The sequence below is a fragment of the Meles meles genome, chromosome 12, assembly GCF_922984935.1.
Source record: "Meles meles chromosome 12, mMelMel3.1 paternal haplotype, whole genome shotgun sequence".
Taxonomy (NCBI): domain Eukaryota; kingdom Metazoa; phylum Chordata; class Mammalia; order Carnivora; family Mustelidae; genus Meles; species Meles meles.
In genome coordinates, this window is record NC_060077.1 from 48,098,972 (window position 1) to 48,124,723 (window position 25,752).

Sequence of the window (25,752 nt, forward strand, 5' to 3'; positions counted from 1 at the left end):
GCGATGCGGCAACAGGGTACGGCCTGGCCAGAGCAAGCCACACCCGACGCCAGCTCTGTTGGGCACGGGCCACTGCGATCATAACTCAGAGCCAAAAGCCCGGGAAGTCAGGGCCGGGGGCAGCGCCGGAAGTGCGGGGGCGGAGAAAGGAGGCAAAAATCGGGACCCCGGGCGGGCGGCCTATCAGAAGCCACGTCCCAGCGGGGTGGGCGGAAGAGAAGAGATGTAGTTCCGGACGCTGCCTCGCCGCCATCTGTCACCTTAGCTCCGGCACCAGCAGCTCGTCGCTCCAGTCCCGCCGCCTGTCTCCTCGGCGGAGGCTGCTTCCTGGCTGTCTGCCCTGTTTGCGTCGCTGTCTTCTTTTCCAACATGGATCTGGTCGGAGTGGCATCGCCTGAGCCCGGGCCCGCAGCGCCCTGGGGACCCAGCAAGGTGAGTGGCGGTCGGAGCTGACGCACCTGTCTTGGTCACCCGGATTGGTGCTCCGGGAAAGCCCGGAGAAGGTGGCAGGCGCCGAGGCGTCTTCACAGGCGACTCGGAGAAGTTCTGAGCGGGACTTTGGCGACCTCGGAAGGTGGGGACAGGTGGCGGGGTTGCCGGGGTGGGATGGGAAAGGTGGGAAGGGCGGCCGGAACTTCCAGTGGTCACTCTTGGCGGTTTGGGCTTTCTGCGCCTTGATTTCTGAACCTCCGTAGCAGATATTTGGGCAAGGCTGGCTTAGAGACGCTGACGTTTGAGGGAAGTCAAGCACGATATTGTTTTTCACGGGGCAAGTGAGTCAGCCAAATGGAGCCCGACGGGAAGGTCGTTTTGGCAGCTGTTTCCTTAACTTGACAAATGCAGTTATCCGAATGAGGCAGTTTCTTGTTTTTGAAACAGTAAAAGGTAAGTCCGGGCGCTCTTCCCTCCCGCAGGCTAATACTCGGGGGTACACTACATATTGTAAACAACGGTTATGAATTCTCATTATCTGCTTGGCTTTAACGTTTAAGCTTTTTCCTATAATGACCAGCTGTTAGGTTTATTTCACATTTGGTTTCTGGTTTTCAGACTGCTCCTTTGCATGATACTTTCATTAGAAGGATGAAAAGACTTCTGTCACTGTAGTGAGGGTTTGCTTGAAAGCAAGAGTGCTTAAGTGGGATGTTGTGTTCCTCAAATTAAGGTTGGAAAGAATCCAACTTTTATGGCTTTCTAATTGTTTTTCACATGCTGTCATGGAACATTTGTTCCGTTTAAAGGATCACTCAGTTTATTAGATCTTTAAGTTAGGCCTTAACAGAGAAGAGAGAAATTAAAAAAGAATTTATGAAAGTTTAATTAAAGTTAATTTTATGAAAGTTCTCATACAACTGTAGGGAGAACTTAAGATAATCCGTTGGCAAATATGGTTATGTCTCCATGTTATTTTGTGTTATTTCTTCTGTTAAGCCTTGTTTACAAGGCCAAGATTAGTAGACATAAAAAGACAAAGTCAGTAGCCAGATATTAATAAATGTATGCTTTACATGTTCAGTTCCTCCAGTTAAGCACCCCAAAGGCTGGTAAAAATGTCAAATGAGACAAACATTGGTCAGGATACCTAATGTCAGAACAAATTTCACTTACAAAGCTAATTCAGTAATAAAATGCTTGTTATTATTCATACTTTCATTTAAATATGCATCATCAGAAATAGAAAATTGCATTTTCATCATTCAACAACAACAACAACAAAAAATACTGGGGTTTATTGATGTTCTACTGGGAAGACAGCATTTTCACAGTCCAGACAATTAGATGCTACAAGTATCTCTTAATACTTCCCTCTTCTAACCTTTTGGAAGAACTAAGTGTTTATCAGAGTCTTCATGGATGAGGTGATTTGAAGAAGACCTTGAAAAATGGAAAGAATGTTAAAGTCCAGTGATTCTTAAAACTTTTTGGTCAGGACTATTTTACATTCTAAAAAAAAATCATTGAGGACCCCAAATTGTTTATATTGGTTACATCTATTGATATTTGCCATATCAGAAATTAAAACTGAGCTATTGAAACATTTTTACTAAGTGATTTAAAAGTCATTATGTGTTAATATAAATAACATTTTTATATGTGAAATGCTCCCCCCATTTTCCAGAATAAAAAAAATTAGTGGTGCAGTTTTTTATTTTTGCAACTCTCTTTAAGGTCTGATTTCATTTAAGATTTACTTTTTTTTTATGAACATATAATGTATTATTAGCCGCAGGGTTACAGGTCTGTGAATCGCCAGGTTTACACACTTCATAGCACTCACCATAGCACATACCCTCCGCAGTGTCCATAACCCTACCACCCTCTCCCAACCAAGATTTACCTTTTTTTGAGAGAGACGAGAGAGAGAGAGAGCACACAGGAGCATGTATGAGCCGGGGGAGGGAGAGAGTAGGAGGGAGAAACAAGCTTGGGGATCCATCCCAGGACCCCAGGATCATGACCTGAACCAAAGGCAGACACTTAACTCACTGAGCCACCCAGACACCCTAATGTCTGATTTAATAGAAGACCTTTTTCAGCCTGTTGTGGTATGTTTTATTTGAAGTATATGAAGAAAATCCATCCTCATAGATTAGCATAGATTATAGCAGATATAATCAAAGATGGCAAATAAAAGCATGGTAGATGTACTAAGAACAAACTGAACTAATCTCTAAGAATGCACATTTACACCCTAAACCTACTACCTTAGAAGATTTTGGAAAATGCGAGAATGTTCAAATACACATTCCAGAAGCCATCAGAGTGCTGTTATCAGATCTGTTGTAGACTGGAAAACTCCACTCTACACTCTTGAGAGAGTAAGACTGGAAAAGACAGAGAATGTCTTAGTAAAAAATAATTTTGATCTCACAGACACCCTGAAAGGGTTTGGGGGACCCCTCCCCGAGTCATGGGGTACCAGTTATAAAATGCCAAACTGCTATTATGGACAAAGTAATTTAGTGGATATTCCAAGAATGGAGGATTGGCAAACTAGACAGAAGTGAGGAAATGTGTAGCTCTTTTCAAGAGAACTGTAAAAAAATGAATTCATAGTACTCCTCAAAACTGTCAAGGTCATCACAAAAAAAAGTCTGAGAAACTCACAGCCAGAAGGGGCCTAAAGTGGCATGAGACTACAAGTTATACGGTATGCTGGATACATATGATCCAGAAGTAGGGAAAGGACATTGCAGAAAAACTAAGGAAATCTGAATAAAGTATGGACTTCAGTTAATAAGAATAATGTATAAATACTGGTTCATTAATTATGGCAAATGTACAATACCAACACAGGGTAAACTGGGTATGAGATATTTGGGACACTGCTACCTTTGCAATTTTTTTTATAATTCTAAAACCAACATTAAAAGTTTAAAAAAAGGGCGCCTGGGTGGCTCAGTGGGTTAAGCCGCTGCCTTCAGCTCAGGTCATGATCTCAGGGTCCTGGGATCGAGTACCGCATCAGGCTCTCTGCTCAGCAGGGAGCCTGCTTCCCTCTCTATCTCTCTGCCAGCCTCCCTATCTACTTGTGATCTCTCTCTGTCAAATAAATAAATAAAATCTTTAAAAAAAAAGTTTAAAAAAAGAAAAAAGATTAATGTTGTATAGACCCAGATGATGTTTTCCAGAGACCCTTGTCTTGAGAAGTGAAATTACTCACTTAAATATTCTACCCAAATTATATCTTTTAGGCAAAAGAGAGACCTTCCTATGGTTTGTGATTCTCTTGACTTGCTTCAAGTTGAGGACTGTGTTTTTATTATTTTGTGCCTCCTTCATATTTACTGTTTTTTATTTACTTGATTCTTCCCCACAGTTGTTTACACAATGAGTAACTAGGGGTGCATCTTTAGGAGGTATAAGGAAAGGGAGATAATGTCCCTTTAATCTGTAGCCAGCCTGGTGTTGAAGAACATCGTGGTAGTAGTAAAGAACTCCAAGGAGCAGAGTTCAGTGGTCGATTTTCCAGAGGAGAGGAAAACAAGTCCAGTCTCAGAAGTCTTCAGCAAACAGGAAAGAAACAATCAGGGAGCTGGCTATGGGCTTGATAGACTTCATTTAAAGCAGAATAACTAACTGGGAAGGATTGTGTGGGGTTTCCCATCAGATCTTGGTGACGTGGGGAGTTTATGCTGATGAAGGGAATAGTGGGGAAGGACACTGGATAGTGAAGATTATGGAGGGCTTTTTTCCCTATCTCCTTAAATTTATTATTATTATTTTAACATTTAACGAAGAGTGTTTATGGTTTATTGAGACATTACATGATGATGACGGAGGATTCCTCTATATATATCCTCTGGTGCCCATTCATAGGAGGAGCTCCCAATAAATTTTCTAAGGCCCCCTTGAGATGGTGAACCCCTCGTGCCTATGGAGGATTGCCCCCTGTCTGGCAGCTGTCTCTCATGCAGCCCAAAAATTTTTATGGAGGGCCTTTGACTACTATTTGGAGGAATTTATATTTGACTTAGAAGTTTGGAAGTTGGCAGCCTTTGTTACCTTATTTACCTTTACCCATGCAAGTTGCCCTGGTGTGAGTTGGCCCACTAAGCTGGTCAGCAGAGGTACAAGGTACAGCTCTAGAGTACAAGGCTCTGAGGAGCAAGATCAGTAGGAGCAGGTGATTAGGATGTCTTGGAGCTCTCTGGTGGTCTCTGTGTGTTTCCCTTTCTGGCTCAGTCTGTCTTGGATGTAGGTCAGTCTCTGCCTCAAAAGAACAGTCACTCCTTGTCAATTTTGCCTCTTCCGAGAAGTTGTCAGCTAATACTTTATTTAACATCTTAGTAAAATTGACTGCTGGCAAACATCTAGAAGCAGGATAAGTGGCTGGCCAAAGGGGCCAACTTCAAGAAAGGGGTGTTAGAATAGTAGGGGTGTAGAAAGGTATCAGACCTCTGCCACCTGGGGACAGCCTGGCAGTTCCGCGAACTATTTCCGGTGTTTCTTTTTAGCACATGTTATTCAGTGCCTCTTTATGTCTGAAGCTCTATACTGGGCTCTGAGAATGAGAAGACCTCGCCCTTCAAGGGGCTCATGTTGTATTGTAGCTGGTACATTAACTCTAATAGAGTCACTGGTTCCACTTGTAAATATATTTGCATAGTAGTATGGGAGCACAAAGGCAAGGATCTGATTTCGTCTGATGAAATTGAGAGAGCCTTGGGGAATTGGTAATGCTTAATTGGAGGAAATAGAGGAGGAAGAAAACCCACTGAGAGAAAAGCATGTGTGAAGGCATGGAGGGGTGAAAGCATGCAACAAATAGCATGTAATTTTTGTTATTAGAGCATAGGGTATGTGAGGGCTGAGACTAGAAAGATAAAGTAGGGCAGATTGTGAGAGGCATTCATTGTTGAGGAATTTGGAGTTCATACTGCAGGCAGTGTAAAGGTTTGCTTTTCACATTCCAGGACAAGATGATTGGGGAAGAAGTATAGCAAAATGCTGAGGGCAGTCCCTTAAGTTCTACTGCCGTGATTCAAATCTAGGCACTACCATCTACAGTGTTATCTTGAGTTAAAAAATCTCTCTGTGTCTCAGTTTCTAAGTCTATAAAATGAGGATGATATTGTACCTATGCAGTGGTTACGGGTCTCAAATAATCTATGTAAATTATCTATATTAGGCAAATGATTCAAAATACAGTGATCCAGTGTTGTCTGTTACTCGGTTGTCATTACAAAATGTGGTTGACATATCTGAGTTAGAGAATACAGCCATTTGCCTTTTGGAACCTGGACTTTGAAACTGATCAGACCAGACGTTTCTAGGCAAGGGGTTAGCATTATGTATTCTACCTAGAGGATTCAGAGGGAAGTCAGCAGAAGTCATTGGCCAAGGGATAGCTGTATTCTCCAGATTACAGAGAACTTCAGGCTTCTAGACCTCAAAATCCTCATCAGGAGAGTACTCAGTTGTACTTGAAGATCTGAGTGAATGAGAGTCATACCAGACCTTGAGAAAGCCTGCCTTGTTTTCTCCACATTTGGCTTTCTGTGAGACTTGAATAATTGTGCAGTAGGCTAGTATAGGTATGTACTGGGGGCTGAGTCCATTTCATTAATCTCAGGATGAGACTAGATAAAACTTGATTCTGATTCACTTACACATAAATATAGTTATCATTTATCACCCTTTAGAGCTTCATCCTAACAACCTGAACCAAGTAAATTCCTGAGCCTCAAAGCTGTGGAACCTGAGCAAGGGTGGTAGGCCAGCTAGAGGATCTAAACTTGACTTAAAAGTTTTGTGGCTAAAACAGTTATCATCGCTGTATTCTAGAATCTAAATTGGACACTTAGCAATAGTTAAGGATTGAGTTTGAACTTTATCCTAAAGGCAGTGGGAAACATTGAAACAAGAGCTGTAAGTAAGGAAACTGAACTAATCAAATCTGCATTTTAGAAAAGCTCTTGTGCTATGGTGTGGAAAATGGAAACAAGCAGAACTAGAAACAGAAAAATTAGTTAGGACTGTCTTATTAGAGTAGCCCAGTGATAGGAGGGTGATAGCTTGGGGTAGAATCTCAGGAGGGAGATAGAGAAGCTGGGTCAGTTCAAGAGAGATTGAGACATATTATTCAATATTAGTGGTCTTAATCACTAAACTATCAAATGTAGTCATTTGCTGCTGCTAAGTAAAGTTTTCCCTCTCAAAAATTAGGAATTGTGAAATTTACAGTTTGTATTTCAAGAGGGCCGAGATCCTGTTGTCATTGAGGAAGGCCAACTGGCCGATCATCCAAGAAGTGTCTCACAGAATATTGCTTTGTTGTAGTGGTATTGTTTCAAGACTGTTTCTCAGCTTCTAAAGTTCAGAAATGCAGTTTTCATTGTCATTGTTATTTTTGTTTTAACATATCCCGGATGTCTTGAGAGTGGCTGACATATACTTTACACGTGTAGAAGACTTACTCCTTAAATTAGAATGAGGTGTAAGTTCTAAGTGTAATGTTCTAACTTACATTTTGTAAGTGCATTTTGAATTGTGCTAGTTGGTGTAATCTATTCCTAAAAGAATCTCAGAGGCATCTGTTGGTAGGGCTTGCAGCTGGCTCTGTCGGTAGAGCATGCAACTCTTGGTCTCAGGGTGTGAGTTCCAGCCCCACGTTGGGTAGAGAGATTACTTAGAAATAAAACATTTGAAAAAAGAAAAAGAATCTACATGGGAAGCCAGATTAAAAGCAGATTATTTTGTGAGCATGGAATCAGAACAAGGGTGTTGCATGAACTCATCAGGCAGTGGGGTGATGCTGTATATGCAGGAGCCTGATGTTCCTCCTCAACTAAAAGACACACCTATGAAATGGGCTATCAAACAGGTTATCAAACGGGTTAGAAAGTGCTTTTGACAAATTTAGTGATTTCGTTTACATTTACTTTTGATTAGATGTGAGCTGGGAGATGTTTTTTACTTTTTTTTTTTTTTTTTGTAGAGAATTATTTTATTTATTAGAGCACAAGAGCACCTGTGTGAGCTGGGGCATGGGGGTGGGTGGAGGGAGAGGGAGAGAAATCTCAAGCAGACTCCCCTGCTGAGCATGATGTGGGGCTCAGTCCCATGACCCCGAGATCACAACTCAAGCCGAAATCCAGAGTCAGATGCTTAACTGACTGAGCTACCCAGGTGCCCCAGTATTTTTACTTTTCAGATAATTTCTCTAAGTTGATAATTATTTATTTGGGGTAGATTTTTTAATTCCCAAAAGATAGCCTATTTTCAAGTTTGGAAGGTACTTTAATTTCACGATTATGAATTAACCCCTCCCTTTTCTTTAAATAGTGTCCATGGGCTACCCCTCAGAACACAATATCTTGTTCCTTGGCTGATGTGATGAGTGAACAGCTGGCTAAAGAACTGCAGCTAGAAGAAGAAGCTGCCGCTTTTCCTGAAGTTGCGTAAGTAAAATTCATGAAGAATCTATTTTGTCTAGCAGCTTTTTATAAAAGTTTTAGGATTTGATTAGTGATTGTCCTGGCCAATGATTAAGAAACACATTTTGGAAAACGATGCAGTAGAAAAAGCACTATACTGGGAGTTCACTGATATTTGAGTTTTGGTCCTGATTCTGTGATTAGTTGTCAGTACTGTCTTGGGCAGATCACTCTGTCCTCTGGGTTTTAGTCACTACAACAGTTGAACCACATGATCTCCAAATTAGCAAATAGTGAAGTACGATACAGTTTTGAGCAAATGTTTATATTTTATCTTTTCATCCATGTTATCTTTCCAGAACATACAACAAATGAGGTTGAGTCTTAGCTTAGATTTTATTAGAGACCCTTTAACCTTCTCCTGCAGCTCTCTTAATCCTAGTTGGTGCTTTCATAGGTGCCTGACATTGGTCAGAGAGCAGCTGGACAGAAGGTAAATGGAGTGATCAGGTTTTTCCCATTGCTTCTTCAGTATAATTTGTAACAGTGAAAAGGCACTCCTCTCTCATGATAGGTAGCATCTGTTTATACAAGCGCATTATTTTGGTTCATGTTGCCTTATTTTGAATAGTGTCACTGAAGGACCATTTATTACTGGAGAAAACATTGACACTTCCAGTGACCTAATGCTGGCTCAGATGCTACAGATGGAATTTGACAGAGAATATGACGCACAGCTTAGGCGTGAAGAAAAAAAATTCAACGGAGATAGCAAAGGTACTATGACCTTATTATGACACCTCCATTGGGTGGCAGGAAATGCTTGTAACGTGCTCCTAAATAAATCTTCACCTATCTTTGCCTTTTAAGTTTCCATTTCCTTTGAAAATTATCGCAAAGTGCATCCTTATGAAGATAGTGATAGCTCTGAGGATGAGGTTGACTGGCAAGACACTTGTGACGATCCCTACATACCAGGTATCAGTGCTTTTATTTTCTGGGATTTGGAGTAGGACATGGACAGAGGAAGACTAAGTTTTCCAATGGATCCTTGTATTTTAATCCACTGAGCCACCCAGGCACCCTGGATCCTTGTATTTTATATTTATCTTTGAATCTCACTTGGTAATTTACTGTTAGATTCAGATATCTTTTCAGACAATATTGAATGCAGCAGTTTAGTCTTTGCTACTCTTACATTAACTTGTCTTGTCTTGATTGCCTTTAGCAAAACCAGTTCCTACTCCCAAAAAGGGTTTTATTGGAAAAGGAAAAGACATCACCACCAAACATGATGAAGTAGTATGTGGGAGAAAGAATACAGCCAGAATGGAAAATGTAAGTTACAGGACGTATTATCTCCGAATCAAGAGCTTTATTAATATAAGTTAAAAACATGGGATTCTAAATACAATATCTTACCAACTCTACTTCTGTTAAAAAAAAAAGTTTAAATTAATTAACTAATTAAAGTATAATACAGTATCTTAAATTTCTAAAAATACCCTTCATAAGGATAGATCTAAAGTTCTTGTAGTTGATAATATAACAATACCATGAAAACTCAGCCACTAATGAGAATGTACTTCAGAATAAAATTCTACAACAATATTAAGATTTTATTTGGTTTGATTGGTTTGATTTGCACGGATTCTAAAAATTAAATTGTTCTTATGAAAGGTAGAGTATTTTTTAGCATAATTCTTTCCAGTAGCACCCCTACCCAAGAAACAGACCTGTGGTGACTAGGGGATAGGAATGGGAGAGAGATATACTTTCTACTATATACCTTTTTATATTTGTTGAATTTTTTTAATTCAACAAATTTTAGTTCAACAAATTCAAATCATGCACCTTACCTACTCCTGCAAAATCAGAAATAAAATGTAATTTTAAAAAAATATTAAAAAGAAATATTAGCATTCTTCTCCTTTATAAAGCTTGTGGTTAATAGAAAACATTTAGACTTTAGAACACAAATACTTGGGGCACTTGGGTGGCTCAGGGGGTTAAGGCTTCTGCCTTCGGCTTGGGTCATGATCTCAGGGTCCTGGGATCAAGCCCTGCATCGGGCTCTCTGCTCGGCGGGGAGCCTGCTTCCTCCTCTATCTCTCCCTGCCTCTCTGCCTACTTGTGATCTCTGTCTGTCAAATAAATAAATAAAATCTTTAAAAAAAAAAAACACACACAAATACTTGTTAAGTAAACTTATTTATTTATTTATGATTTTTTTTAATGGTTTATTTCTTAAAGCAGTCTCTACACTCATTGTGGGGCTTGAGCTCGTGACCCCAAGATCAAGAGTCATGTGCTCCACTGACTGAGCCAGCCAGGCGCCCCGTAAACTTACTATTAAATTCTAGAAATAGTCCAGATCTGACTCTAGAACAACCCTCTCCAGTAGAACTTTGTGTGATAATAGAAATGTTCTATATCCATGTTAACTAATAATAACCGTATTTGGTAATTGAGCCCTTGAAATGTGAATGATGCAATCAAGGAGCTGAATTTTTAATTTAATTTTAATTTATATAACTTGAAGTATCTACTTGTGGCTAGTGTCTACCATATTGGACAGTCAACTCTAGAACATAACTGACATGGTGTGGGCATAGCTTGTTACATTATCCCACTCCTCAAAAATAATTATAAAATTGTATTTCTTTGGTAAGATTTGGGGTAGTCTTCAAAATATAATGTGTTCTTTATCTAATGTAAAAGCAAGGTGCAGAGCATATGCTGAAATACCTTAGTTTTTAGATGTGATTTAGTATTTTCTGTGCTTTTCTTAAATAACCTCCCTCTCCTGTTTTGTTTTTTTAGTGAATTATTTTATTTTTTTCTCTGTAATACCTGTGGGTTCTGCTTTTGTAGCCTAATCATTGAGTGAGTAAAAAACCTGTTCCAAGTTAAGACTGATCTGATTTTTGTTATTACCATCCCCATTTTAAAGTATTCAGATGCTAATTTTTTTCTTCTTTTTGGCAGTTTGCACCTGAGTTTCAGGTAGGAGATGGGATTGGGATGGATTTAAAACTATCAAACCACGTCTTCAATGCTTTAAAACAACATGCCTATTCAGAAGAACGTCGAAGTGCCCGCCTCCATGAGAAAAAGGAGCATTCTACTGCAGTAAGTATTCTTACATTTTTTTCTTTGATGGAAAGTTCATATTAGGAAACTTCATATTTGGGCAAAAAACAAAACTTGATGTCAAAACTGACATTTTAGTGGTCATAATTAATATGAATATGAATGTTTTAAGATTTAAAAAAATCATTTCTTGTTGCATTGTGACATTTATAATAACTTAATTTCTAATGTCTTACATTAGTAAAGATAGTATCTAATATCTTGACAATAAAGTAATTTTTTAAACTTTAAGAAAAAATCTAATAGTAACTACAGTAGCAGAGCTATTTAAAATTTGAAGATAAAATAAGATTTTGACCAAGAGCCTGATTTTTAATAATTCTTTCAGATATTCACTTTCATAGGCATTGGAGTTAGTTATAGAAATGAAATCTATTTTGACAGCACTCTTTTAAGAGCCTGTTATATATACATCTAGGTAAATTAAATGATAAAGGTAAAAAGTATTTATTTTGAATATACTAGATACTAGAAATGGCTCAAAAATATTTTGTTATTACCAGTCATTTTCATTTATAGTGCTTTATCTTTTGCAGGAAAAAGCAGTGGATCCTAAGACGCGTTTACTTATGTATAAAATGGTCAACTCTGGAATGTTGGAGACAATCACTGGCTGTATTAGTACAGGAAAGGAATCTGTTGTCTTTCATGCATATGGCGGGAGGTAAATGAGCAAAATGCAATACCATTGTGTCAATAATATCTTAACCCCTTCTCCTAATATCAATGGATTTATGCAGAACGAGTGCTACCTGGCAGGCAGAGTAATTTAAAAAGTGTTGGAGAAAGTCTAGACAATATAAGGGCATATGAAGAAAAACAATCATCCTAATCTCACCATCCAGAGATAATGATTAATCAATTTGTATAGACTCCTTCAGTCTTTTTTCTATGCATATATTGTTTTCTACATTATTGTAATCCTGTATCATACAGGCTGCTGTGACAGAGCAAAATTTGCAGTTGGGTTTGTCTCAAAACCCATGGTCTTTACACTGTGGGGTCCTTTAGCATGGGGTTGAGGGGGATATGCTTAGATCAGTTACTGATTCTTGTCCTTGTAACTGATCTGTTAAAAAGTACCAACTAAATAATGCTTGCATCATTTATGGAGCATCTTGTAAAGATCTTATGCTATTTAGATCTTACCTGCTTCACTTGTGTTACAAGGGCTTAGATGAGTAAAGAATGGCACGAGGAAGGGAGACATTTTTTAAAGAGGAGCCTGTTTACAGAATATGATTAAGCCAGGAATGTGAAATCATCTGGTCATTTGCCATTGAGGTCAACCAGCAAGGCTTACTACCTCAGAGATTCCTTTACCTCAATAATGTTTACAGACAAAAATGTTAAAGTAGATTCCAGAATTATTCTAGCTCTTTTTAGGTTCAGAAGGTATTTACTATATACTTAAGGGGATTCAGACAATTATTGGTTAAGTTCTTGCCTTTGGTTTTCTTTCTTCTTTTTTTTTTTTTTTTTTTGCCTTTGGTTTTCTTGATTATTTAGTCTTCCTTTCTAAAGCTTTTTTTTTTTTTTTTAAGATTTTATTTATTTATTTGAGGGAGAGAATGAGAGAAAGCAAACATGAGAGGGGGAAGGTCAGAGGGAGAAGCAGACCCCCTGCCAAGCAGGCCCTGATGCAGGACTCCATGCCGGGACTCCAGGATCATGACCTGAGCTGAAGGCAGTCACTCAGGCAACTGAGCCACCCAGGCACCGTAGTCTCCCTTTCTAGACGAGACATACATGTGTAAACATATATTGAATTATACTGTTAAGTTTCGAAATGAAAAGGATAAAAATGAATGTTAGGATAAAATAGGTCAACATTTTTCAAGTTATGTCATCTGGAGCAATTTACTAATAAACCTTTTTAAAAAACTGACCCTTATTACCTCATAGGATTTTGTGGTGATAAATGAGATCATATTTGATAATGACTGGTATATGGAAATTTTAATAAATATTTATTTTTTCCCTTTAAGCTTTAAACTTTTTCCCTTTAACCTTTAAACTCTTCCCAGATTTTGGGGCACCTGGGTGGCTCAGTGGGTTAAAGCCTCTGCCTTCGGCTCAGGTCATGATCCCGGGGTCCTGGGATCGAGCCTTGCGTCGGGCTCTGTGCTCTGCGGGGAGCCTGCTTCCCCTTCTCTCTCTGCCTGCCTCTCTGCCTGGTTGTGATTTCTCTCTGTCAAATAAATAAAATATTTTAAAAAATAAATAAATAAACTCTTTCCAGATTTCTTTTAAGGGTTCCCTAAGACCAGGAAAATATAACTCAGTGGCACAAATTAAAATGAGAGGTTACTCATGGTAGAAATTAAAACTCTACAGAGGGGATTAAAATGGAAAGTAGCCTTTTTATCAACTCTCATCTCACAGATCTTTTCTTCAAAGATAACCACTGTTAACAGTTTTTAGTTTAGTCTCCCAGGAATTTGTATGCACATATCCCTAAATTTGTTTATACAAAAGAGATGATACTCTGTTCAGCATCAATTAATAGATCTTTCCAAGCTTATAGCATCCCATTTTTATAGTAGCATATTCTCTTATGTTAATGGGCTTAGAGCTTAGCCAGGAGGAGAACATTATAGTAATAATTGTTATGGTTGATAAAAGGTAGTTACATAATAGAATATGCAGCTAAGAATATCCTTGTACATCTACTTTGGTGTGCTTTTGCAAATATACCCTTAAGCTGAATTCTAGCTTTGAAATGACTGGGACACAGACTGTATGTACTCTTTTTCCTTTTTGTTAAATAGTAGAAGGCCTCAATGAATGGAGAGTACCAGCTGGCTGTTGTAGCAAGCAGCATATCTTGTTTTCTTTTATTTATTAAAAATTTGAAAAAAATTTCTTATATGTCACACCAAAGCTCAAAATCTTTAATTTGTGTTTATCTTTTAATTGTAATGGTAGGGAAAATGCAGTTTCCCTAGGAGCTAATCAGATCTCTAGGTTGTTGTGCATTCTATAAATGTCAGTAGATACTGACAGATTGCCCTGTGAGATCTAATTTATGCAGCAGTGTGAACCTGTTTCCCTCATCCTCATTAATACTTATTAGTATTATCAAACTTAATTTTTTTTTTGTCAGTGTAAATGATGAAAAATACCATTTTGATATTTTGGTGTGTATTTATTTGTGATTAAGGCTGTACATTTTTTCCAAGTGCTTTATTGGCCATTTGTATTCCTTTGTCTTGTCAACTGTCTTATTTATCTTTTGTCTATTTCCTGTTATGCTTAATGTTACTTTGATATAGTGAATGATCTCTCTTTCTTTCTGGTAGAATTGGTATTGTAATCCATACTTGGACACTTGTAATTTATCAAAACTAGAGAGCACTCGGTTTTCTACAAGTTTTTAAAAAGTAAATACTTTTAAAACTTGGCTAGTTTTCTATGCTATATAACAAATTACCACAGACTTAGCAGCTTAAAACAACACTCATTTATTATCTCATAGTTTCTATTGATTGGAAGTTCTAGCGGGCACGGCTTAGCGTGGCTCTCTGCTCAGGGTCACACGGCTATAGTCTGGGTGTCGTCTGGGTTGCATTCCTTATGGAACTGTCTCTACTTTCTTGTTGGTTGTCAGGTGGGGCCTGCTCTCAATTTCTAGAGGTCCCTGCAGGTGTTGGTCATGCTGTCCTTTCACACAACAGGTCACTTCTTCAAAACTGGCAGGAGACTCTCTCCCTCCAGTCTGTTAAGACTGAATCTTAGACATTGGAATATAATCCTGGGAATGACTATACCATCACCTTTGCCATACAGTGTAAGCTACTCGAGGGAGTGTCTGTTCCACCCACACTTGAGGGGAGGGAACTATGCAGAGTGTGTATACCAGGGACTGGGACCTCGGGGGCCATCTTGGGACTCTGCCCACCTTAACACTGTCTGGTTTCTGTCACTTTCAGGCTGGCCAAGTAATCAACAATTATTGGAATAGTAACTTGTGCTTTATCCCTGAGCTCATAGAATGTACTTCCTCCCCCAGCCACCTTCCAAGACAGTAATAAATAAGCAAAAAACGTCAGATATGTGTTATGGTAGTTAAAATATGGTGATGTCATAGCAGCTGGTTCACTGGTTTTTATTAGGACAGGAAAACTTCGCTGAGAAAGTGACATTTAAACTAAGACTTGAATGACACATCTAGGGTACAGTGTAAAGATCAAGTGGAAGAACATTCTAGACTAGAGAACAGCTAGTGCTAATGCCTTAAGATAGGCACAAGTTTGGTATCTCTGAGAGCCTATAAGAAAGGCAGTACGGGGCGCCTGGGTGGCTCAGTGGGTTAAAGCCTCTGCCTTCGGCTCAGGTCATGATCCCAGGGTTCTGGGATCGAGCCCCGCGTCGGGCTCTCTGCTCGGCGGGGAGCCCGCTTCCTCCTCTCTCTCTCTCTGTCTGCCTGCCTCACTCCCTACTTGTGATCTCTGTCAAATAAATAAATAAAATCTTTAAAAAAAAAAAAAAGGCAGTACACGGAGAGCACAGTTGTGAAAGGGAGAGAGGAGGCTGGAGAAGTAAGCAGAGCTTAGATCACTTAAGACTTTGTAAGCCAGGGTAAGGAGCCTGCTCTTTTAACTGTGGTGGGAACCAAAGCTGTGATTTGATTTTTGTTTTGAAAGATTATTCAGACTGCTGTGTGAAAAATGAATTATAGATAAGAGGGATAAGAGAAAAAACAGGGTCTGTTAAAAAGTTATTGTATTGGACTAAGGAGGTGTATGAAAGTGAAGAATAGGAAGGACCATAGGGATGCGGTTTGAAGGTAAGAGAGAGCAGTATGTGCTATTGGATTGGTTGAGGGTGAGAAGTTACATTTTGGCTAGAGCAGCTGGGTGGTGCCATTTACTGAGATGAGAGTGTGAAGAAAGGCAGGTTTAGTGTGTAATTAATAAGACTTGTTTTGGACATGTTAACTTTGAGATGCCTGCTAGGCATCCAAGTGATGTCATGTTAGGGATTAAGTTAATGGGCCTGAAGTTCTGGAGAGTGGGACCAAGGGTAGAAATGTAGGAGTTATCTGTATATAGATGATATAATTTTTGAAGATTTTATTTATTTATTTGAGAGAGAGCAGAGTGAGAGTGAGAGAGCACGGGTTGAGAGGGCGGAGCAGCAGAGGGAGAGGAAGAGGCAGAATCCCCACTTTAGCCGGGAGCCCAAAGCAGGGCTCGAACCCAGAACCCTGGGATCATGAGCTGAGCTGAAGGCAGACGCTTAACTGACTGAGCCACCTAGGCACCCCTGTATACAAATGATATTTAAAGCTATGGGACTATGGGGCACCTGGGTAGCTCAGTTGGTTGAGTGTGCCTTCAGCTCAACTCATGATCCCGAGTCCTAGGATCAAGCCCCACTTTGGGCTCCTTGCTCACCAGGGATCCTGCTTCCCCCTCTTCCCACCTTCTCATGCTCTTTCTTGATATCTTTCTCTCTCAAATACATTCTTCTAAAAAAGTAAATAAGTAAAACCATAGGGCGAAATGAAATTTCCCAGCTAGAGAAGACGGAATAGGTTGGAATACTCCAACCTTCTGAGATGAATTGGCAGAAAGGGAAAATATGGTACAGAAGGAAGGGGTTGGGAGTTTGAGTCATATTCTGTCTTAAGAGTTCATTTCTTTGCCAGACTAACATCCTTTCACATACTTAATGGTAAATACTTGTTCACACTCTCACTACCATGTTTCAGGCCTTTTTAGTGGCTCACTATTGAGGGAGCATTACATTAGCATCCTAAGTTCCTCCCACACCTCTGAGCTCTTCTGCCCCCTTCTATGCTCTAATACTATCATTGACTTGATCCATGTGCTATGTGTCAAGCCCATGGTGATTCCCACCACCTTTAGGAATACATCAAGGCTTATCTTCACGGATCTGCCTCCATCCTGTCCCTCAGCTCTGATTTCTTTCTTTTCCCCTTTCTAGCTAAGTCTTAACTATAGTGTTTGTTATTCCTCAGACGTGTCCTGTAGTTTCCAACTCTGCTTTTGTTAATACTGTGCCTGTACTTGTTCATGGCCTACCCATTGTTCTGGTTCTGGTTCAGTTGCCACCTACATCATGAAGCCTTGTCTGGCCTTCCCAATCCAAAGGGACCTGTCCTAGTCATGTACTTCTATTCTCTCCTGCCCCTCCTTGCATAAAGGGCAAGGACCCCTTTACTCACCTTTTCATCTGTTAGAAGTGAGAGAGACATAAAAAGCTGTTCTATTTTTTTGCTTTTATTGAATTTTGCCAATAAGCCATCCCAGGTAGCTTGTAGCCTATTTTAAAGTATATGTGTCTTCATTATTCCTCAGGTTTGATTTGATTGATAGTCATTAAGTGGAGATTATATTATGGATTATTGAAAACTGGTTGACAATTTATTTGAAAGTATTTTATTTAAAAAACCAAATCCTAAGGTTTTATTAAGACCCAAAATTTAAAAGCTTAAAAAACCACAAAAGCTTGACATTCTTAGAGAAAATAGATCTACTTTTGATTCATAGAATTTTTATTTTGAAATTGTTTTACTTATAAGCTGGCAACTTACACTGACTTAATTTTCTTTTTTCCACTTAGCATGGAGGATGAAAAGGAAGATAGTAAAGTTATACCTACAGAATGTGCCATCAAGGTATTTAAAACAACACTTAATGAGTTTAAGAATCGTGACAAATATATTAAAGATGATTTCAGGTTTAAAGATCGCTTCAGTAAACTAAATCCACGTAAGATCATCCGCATGTGGGCAGAAAAAGAAATGCACAATCTCACAAGGTAAAGAAAATCATTGTGCTAGAAGTTATCTAGGGTTTAAAAAAAAAAAAAGAAGTATTAGTTATCTAGGGTAATTACCTTTTTGTATCTGGCCTACTAGCCAGGCAGAAAAATCCATGCTTTCTTTTAAATTCATTTGTGGAAATTATGGAAGGCCTCGAAATTCTAGTTTAGTGAGGCTTTCTATAAGAAAATATTTCCTGGGTATAACCTGGATTTATACCTTTAGGATGAATAAGTCATTTTCTTTTTTCTTCCCTCAGTAAAGTTTGAGGGTAGCAAAGTCATTTTCTGCCGGAGACAGTTTGTCATGTGTCTACATGCTGTCATTGTTCAGCTTCCTGTTAGGCTTATTGTAAATTATGATTTGCCTTTTTTGTTTTAGAAAATGTTTATTACATCTCATGTTGTTAACTTGGTGGGGCAGTCTGACCAGTCAAATTGCATTTTGCTCTAATTCATTAGACTTGGTTCTCAGTTCTCTAAGCAGAATTTATCAAGGAATTTATCAACCAAGTAATACAGTATTAATCTTTCTCAGTAAACCTTCTGTATCTTAATCTATTAAATGCTTAATTTTTGTTTGTTCTAAAGATGTTTGCTTTCAAATGTAATTATCCATATTTATTAGTTGAAAAATTCTTCTAATTCGTAGGACTTGTAAGTAGAATAGTTTCCTAAGAAGTCTTGCTGCCCTTCAGTCTCTTTTCTGTGCTTTTGAGATCTCATCCCTCCCTTTCTTAAAATTCTTCAACAGCTTCTATAGTCTTTAGTATGAAGTTCAAAGGCCTTCTCTAATGTGGAGCCTACTTGTCTCTAACCTCAACCCACATTGCCCTTCCTCCAATTTAAGATCCAGCTATGTTAACTGACATCCATTCCCCAAATGGACACTCTTGAATGCCTCTGTGCATTTCACAGGCTGCTTCCAGCCCTAGACCAGCATTTCCCCACACTGTCTTAATATGGCTAATTCCTGTTCACCCACTTGTTATACTAAGCCTTCCTTGATGCTGTGTGCTCCCGTAGCTCCTGCCCACATCCCTGCCAGTGCGTGTGCCACACCGTGACTGTCTCCTCACCTGTCTGTGCCTGCCAGCAGTCCATGGCTCTGTGAGGGCAGAGGCTGGGTTCTACCGGCTCTGCCTCCCCCATCCCCTGGGCGGAACACAGTGCCACCTGATAGCAGGCGCTTGTTAGCTATTTGTTGAATAAGTGAAATATTCTCTCCTTCTGATTTTTACATTCTTAATTATTTCTTTCTGTGTAGAATGCAGAGAGCTGGAATTCCTTGTCCAACAGTTGTACTACTCAAGAAACACATTTTAGTTATGTCTTTTATTGGCCATGATCAAGTTCCAGCTCCTAAGTTGAAAGAAGTAAAGCTCAGTAGTGAAGAAATGAAAGAAGCCTACTATCAAACTCTTCATGTAAGTTGCTTTTTAAAGCGTTCATGTACCAACTTTTTAAAAATATGTTGTCTAGGGGCACCTGGGTGGCTCAGAGGGTTAAAGCCTCTGCCTTCGGTTCAGGTCATGATCCCAGGGTGCTGGGATCAAGCCCCGCATAGGGCTCTCTCCTTGGTGGGGAGCCTGCTTCCTCCTCTCTCTCTCTCTGCCTGCCTCTCTGCCTACTTGTGATCTCTCTCTGTCGGATAAATAGATAAAATCTTTAAAAAAAAAAAAATATGTTGTCTAAACCTTAAAAAAAAGTCCTAAAATAGTACTATTTTAAGTTAATAAAACAAGGACAAACTGAAGTTGTGACAGAATAGTAACATGAAGAGTTGTCTTTATATCAATGTGCTACTGTCCTGAGTCACTTAAGAAAAATCATAGAGCTAAGGAGCTCGTGAGGCCTCATTGGTTAGCATTGGTGACATAGAAGCATGAAGCTCTTATTCACGAAACAATCTGTTAAATAAAAATTGACATTTCCACATTTGGCAGATGTCCTGCCTCATTAGTTTGTATGCCTTATTGAATGTCCTAGCTCTTAACAGCTATGAAAATGCCTTTCGTTGGGAAGTTGGCGGGGAGCAGATTTAGTCCCATTGTAAGAGTGATGGTAAAAGCTGAAGATGGGAGGGAGTGGTCTCTTGTATGTGCACAGGTCTTAGAGCATGTCAAGAATCTTGAAGCCATTTGTGCTTCGGGACAGCAACTGAATTGCATCTGAGGTCCTTTCAGCTTAAGAAAATGTTTCTAAAACTGTCCTTCTTCTGTAGTTTTGTTTTTGTTTTTTTGGGGGGGTTTGTTTAAGTAAACTGTACCCCCTAACATGGGGCTTGAACTCATGAGCCCAAGATGAAGGGTTGCACGCTCACCAAGTGAGCCAGCCAGGGCCCCGCCTCTCTAGTTGTTTTGATTGACTAGCAGTGAAGCCTCTGTGCTTTTTACGTGGTCTCTGCATAAAGTGCTCACGTCCTGCAGTAGCTTATATGAATATGAAAGTGTTATCCAAATAATTTTTAAAGACAGTGCTAGGGAGGTAATCCAACTTTCTCTGCTTCCAATAGGAAAACATTGAAAGGAAAATCAGGTTCATTTTTCTGGCTTCATTGGCCGGTGGGGTGACTGGGGAAGAGATGAAGTAGTGCTACACTTTTCCGATTTGAGTCTATTAAGGCTGAGAAATAAAACTTTAATGCTGATTTCAGCCATAAGAAATCAATAATGAATATATAATGCCACTTAATTTGTAAGACTGTCTTCCCCACTATGTTTGGCAGGAAGTACTTTTTACCTTATATGAAAAGATGAAAAAAATTTTTTCACCCACTTTTATTAAAAGAAAGTGGCTTTTAGATCCTCTGGTGAGTGACCATAATATGGCTGCTTTCTTACTCTGCGGGGAACCAGGTCTTCCCTTTGGTCTCCTGACCTCACTGCGGTCACATAGACAAAGAAATAGAGTGTCGTACTCATCCCCTCCATTGCCTCAGTGTTCCCCACCCTACCTGAAAACAAAAAACAAAAAAGAGCTCAGTCTTAGACTGTACAAAGTAAAGAGGAAATACGTTCTTTAACGTAGTTTTGCTTTTTCTGAGAAGTATTGGTTGGCATAGACATTTCAGTTGCATAGGTAAATTGGAATGGTTGCTCACGTCCTGTCTGCCTTGCCTCCTCACAGTTGATGCAGCAGTTATACAATGAATGCACGCTTGTCCATGCCGACCTCAGTGAGTATAACATGCTGTGGCATGCTGGGAAGGTGAGGAGCACATTTTATTAATATTCACACAAAATGACTTGATGTAGATTACTGAATGTATACTGAACGTATGCCCTGTATTTAAATAGGTCTGGTTGATTGACGTGAGTCAGTCTGTAGAACCAACCCATCCTCATGGCCTGGAGTTCTTGTTCCGTGACTGTAGGAATGTCTCCCAGGTGGGCATGTAAACTAATACATCTTTTTTATAGGATATAACAGATTCAAATATTTTTCTCATCCCTAAGAAAAATAAGATGGTCATATTCTTAGAAATTGGAGGAAGGGTTTGCTTATCAACTGCTTTTGAGATAAAGATACAGAGATCAATTTGTCAGATTTCATTTTCAACAATAATTTGATTGCATGCCTCACATTTGGGCTATTGAATTTAATTGACAAGGGAGTGAGTTTTTGGCTGCAAATATTTAAGCACTCAAGTAGACATTTGATACATGCACAGTGCTTTGAGTGAAGCTGGCATTAGCAAGCCTGTATGCTCACTGCCATTGTTATTACCATTAAAAGGAAAATAGTCTTTTAGTGGTACTGTGTCTGATCACATTTCTGTGAGGTAAACAGATGAGGAAAGGTAAAACTCAATAATCACGGAGTAGGGTCACATTTATTTATTATTTCTAAATGAAATTAATTGTTTGCAGTAGATTCAGATAAGAATGTTTTTTCTAAATGACTGAATAACTTCATATTGGAAATAATTTCTGAACCTACTTGAAGATTTTAATTCATGGGATTTAGTGAATATTTTGCATATACATATTCAAAGCAATGCCGCCCAATTTTATAGATACCACTCATTTATAGCTATAGAAGGTGCATTGTGAGAAATTAAATCCAGAAGGCAGCATAGATGTGGACATCTGAAGAGGACAAACAGCAAGTAGAACTTGAGCAGCATAGTTAAACTTGAAATGAGAAAATCTGTGGCTTAAAAATTATGGAAGGAATTCACTGGTATCTTATAAGGATACTATTCTGTTTTTTTGTTTTCAAGAGAACCTTGCTATAATATCTCCTACTAACTTATATTTCTTTACTAGTTTTTCCAGAAAGGTGGAGTAAAGGAAGCCCTTGGTGAACGAGAACTCTTTAATGCTGTTTCAGGCTTAAACATTTCAGCAGATAATGAGGCTGATTTCTTAGCTGAGGTAAATTTTATGTGCATTTTACTCACCTTGCTAACGGAGAGCTGGATGGAGTAGTTAGCTGAAACCCAGAGCTCATTTTATTCTTTTTTTTTTTTTTTTTTTAATTTATTTTAGAGATGAGAGAAAGTGCAAGTGGTAGGGTAAGGCAGAGGGCGAGGGAGAGAGAGAATCTCTAGCAGACTCCAACACCCAGCACAGGGCTCAATCCCACAACTCTGAGATCATGCGTGACCTGAGCCAAAACCAAGAGTTGGACCCTTATCCAACTGAGCCACCCAGGCACCCCTCATTTTATTCTATCCCCTCAAAAGCAGAATTAGAGATTTTTCTTTCCTTGAGATGTTTTTGATCCTTTCCAGACTTAAAACCTAGGATAGACTTACAGCAAAACACTTCGTCAAGGAGTACAGTTTGGTTAAGAGGGACAAATACACCACTGCCAGTGCACTCCCATTGCCTGTGTTTATGAGTGAGGAAGTGCGCTGGTGAACACTGATGCCGAAAGCGATCACACACACTCCACGCCTTTCACTGAACAGAGAAAGTTGGCCATGGTCGTCCTTACAAATGCCCAGTCATTACAATATGGATCTACAGAACCATACAAAAAAACTTCCAACAGAAAAGTTCTCTTAAAATTGAACAAAAACGAAAAAGTGAAATAGCCCCTAGTTATTCACAGCAGTATACCAAAGCAGAGAATGATTATAGAGTCTATTCCAGAGCTCCTCAGTATGATTTGAATTTGGCCAAGCTGTGGTGGAACCTAAGGGCAGAGGAGAAGTCACAGGAAGATGGTAAATCTGATCTCTAGCACAGTACAGTTGCTCCGTAAGTAAGTGTTACTACTGTTGTTGAACCAACATTAGAATCTGCTTTTTCTTGTTCCTGAAAGCTTTATAGGTACATAGTAGGACATGTGATCCTAGTTGCTAGATCGATAAAGACACTAAATATTGACCTTGATAATACAGTCAAGTAAAAAACATACATGTATGCACCACCTGTAGTGCATGTCTGTGAGACACTGTAATGTGTGTCACGCACTGTAATTCTAATTTCAGGCCAGTGTCCTTAGGATTGACCTAGTTTGAAGAGAGTAAAAATGCCGGTTCAATCTAAAGTATGGTTTCTGTGAACTAAGATTTGACAAATGGATTCAATGTATTAATTTTGTAGATAGAAGCTTTGGAGAAAATGAATGAAGATCATGTGCAGAAGAATGGAAGGAAAGCTGCTTCATTTTTGAAAGATGATGGAGGGCCGCCCGTCCTATATGATGAATAGCACCAACACCCACTGCTTTCATTGTTAACACAGTGGTGACTGTCAGCTGCCAATAGCAAGTGAAGTTATGGGAGACTTGAAATACCAAAACAGAAGGAGCGTACAATGGTGCTTCTGTGCTTTTTCCCCCTTGTAATCCATATGCCAGATGTGTGGAATTTGTAGCTCAGCGTTGGGAGAATAAAATGTCACTACCTCTCATCTTATGAACAGGATAATATAATTCTTTAACAGCTATAGGTTATCTACCTGGAATCAACCTGATTTTATAGAATTCATGGTATAAATTGTTTTGATGAGAATTTTTAAAACGTAGGTAACATTTCCAAACATGGGAGGAAAGGACAGGTGTGTTTACAAGGAAGGCTTTTATTACAACATAGTTGCTTTTTTTCACCTCCCTGTTTTGTGTTACAGCTTTCCTTAAATATTTTATTGGCCTAAAATTAGCCCTTCTTAGTTTTTTTTTTTATGGTTGTCACCATGATTCTAAAGGAAAATCTCTTCAGTAGGTGACATAAATGGAAATTTGGTTTTAAAATGACCGACAGAAATAGAAGTTTATTGGTAAATCATGAATATGAACTGAATTTTTCTTTTCCATACTCATATCCAAGACAGGGCATCACAGATTTCTGAAAGAGAAAAATATATAAGAACTTCTTAACTATTCTAAGTTTTTAAATTTAACTTTCAGGTTTTCAACATTTAGGTGAAATGGTTAGGAAAGAACTCATGGTGCAGCTCCCTGCATTTATAATGAAAATGTAAATTATCTGGAAGGATGGAATATAATAATCGACCATGTTTGACATATTTTAATGGAGGGAAACAAAGTTCAGTTTATATTTCATTCAAACTATACATTTAATTGATTTTGAGAGAAATAGAGCAAGCTAATTAGAAATATTAAATCATCACATGATGAAAAGTATGTATAAAACAACCTGGGTACCAGATTAACCAAGTAATTTAAACTACTGGCCTCCCTACATAATTTTTAGTACTGGCTGGATGTCAGTTCCTTAATAAATCAAGGACTGTAGTGGAAAAGTACATTGGCTTTATTAGGGTTGAAGTTCATTAACGACAATGTAATCATTCCTCCTATTACTGAAGTCAGATTGACTTTAGAGACCCAGGCTTTCTGCTACTAATAACCCATACTTTCTGTCTGGTACTGGAAAGTAATAAACTAAACATCATTTACACTTGAAAGCTTCTTTAACATTATTTTAAAATGCCAAATATGTTCTTTCTAGAAAAATACTTATTTTTGTTTCTGTTATATAGCTTTTAACCGCATTTCAGAGAAGTGTGATTTTGGATAGATACTCATTACATTTCTGAGTTTACTACTCTGAAACAAGAATTGAGATGACTGGTGATTATTGGATTTACAGAAATTTCAGAGAACTGATTTTAAAACCATGAACCATTTAAAAATTTGTTTGGTTTCTGACATACTCTGTTTGACAAAGAGCAGCAAACCATTGCTGTGTGGCATTCCTGGAGTGTGCTGTGAACATGCTTTTTAAAATATTAAATATGAAGAGAGCATTTTAGAATTGGTTCTTTGTGTGGTTTCTTATTATTCTTTATGATAACTTACATCCTGGCACCAAGTTACCCTTTGTATAAAATTAAGTAGTGCTAACTTAAGCAGGTTTTTTTCCCATTAAACTTCTCATAGTTAGATTTTAATAAATGACCAGTATATTTCACATTACAAATAAGTTTTTCTCTGTGTATCAGAGAGTAAATATTTCACTTTGGGAAAAAAAGTGGAAGTGTTGGTTTGGTAAGTAAAGACTCAAATAGGAATGGGACAAAACCACAATTTGGAAATAAGGATATTTTGTTTCACTTTATTGGAAGGAGATACACGAATATCTCTAAGTTACAGAAATAAGGATGACCGTAAAGTATTTTTATATCTACAAAATAAGTCTTTGCATTTCCTTCTTATAAGAAAATCAAGTTTTCTGCTAAAAAAAGTAAGACATGCGTCCTCATTTGAATTTATTACAGGAATTCAGAAATGCTAAAGTAAAAGTCTCTTGTATTCCAGAAACCATTGTTTATAGTGATGCATCCCTGCCAATTTTTTCTCCTTCAATGTATGTTAATATTTTAAAATATCTGAACAGTAAGCAGGATGCAGTTAGACAGCTGATGGTAAAATGTTGGTCATGGTAGACCCCTGAGGAAGATGAAGGACATACAGTCCCCAAGATGTTAGAGGCAGGACATTTTTTTTG

General features: G+C 38.6%; 1 protein-coding gene across 2 annotated transcripts; it reads left to right on the forward strand.

Moving 5' to 3' along the window:
• The first annotated feature begins 190 nt into the window (after positions 1–190).
• RIOK3 (RIO kinase 3) lies at positions 191–25,056 on the forward strand. Of its 2 annotated transcripts, none has more exons than XM_046025533.1 (13): positions 191–432; positions 7,789–7,904; positions 8,512–8,657; positions 8,751–8,858; positions 9,109–9,218; positions 10,869–11,012; positions 11,570–11,697; positions 17,625–17,822; positions 19,093–19,252; positions 20,955–21,035; positions 21,125–21,214; positions 22,097–22,204; positions 23,384–25,056. In XM_046025533.1, the coding sequence occupies exons 1-13, from the start codon at positions 370–372 to the stop codon at positions 23,489–23,491; spliced, it is 1,560 nt and encodes a 519-aa protein (XP_045881489.1). In that variant the 5' UTR covers positions 191–369; the 3' UTR covers positions 23,492–25,056. The 2 variants fall into 2 exon arrangements, with proteins under 2 accessions (XP_045881489.1, XP_045881490.1); XM_046025534.1 differs by lacking the exon at positions 191–432 and adding an exon at positions 3,710–3,750.
• The last annotated feature ends 696 nt before the right edge of the window (positions 25,057–25,752 follow it).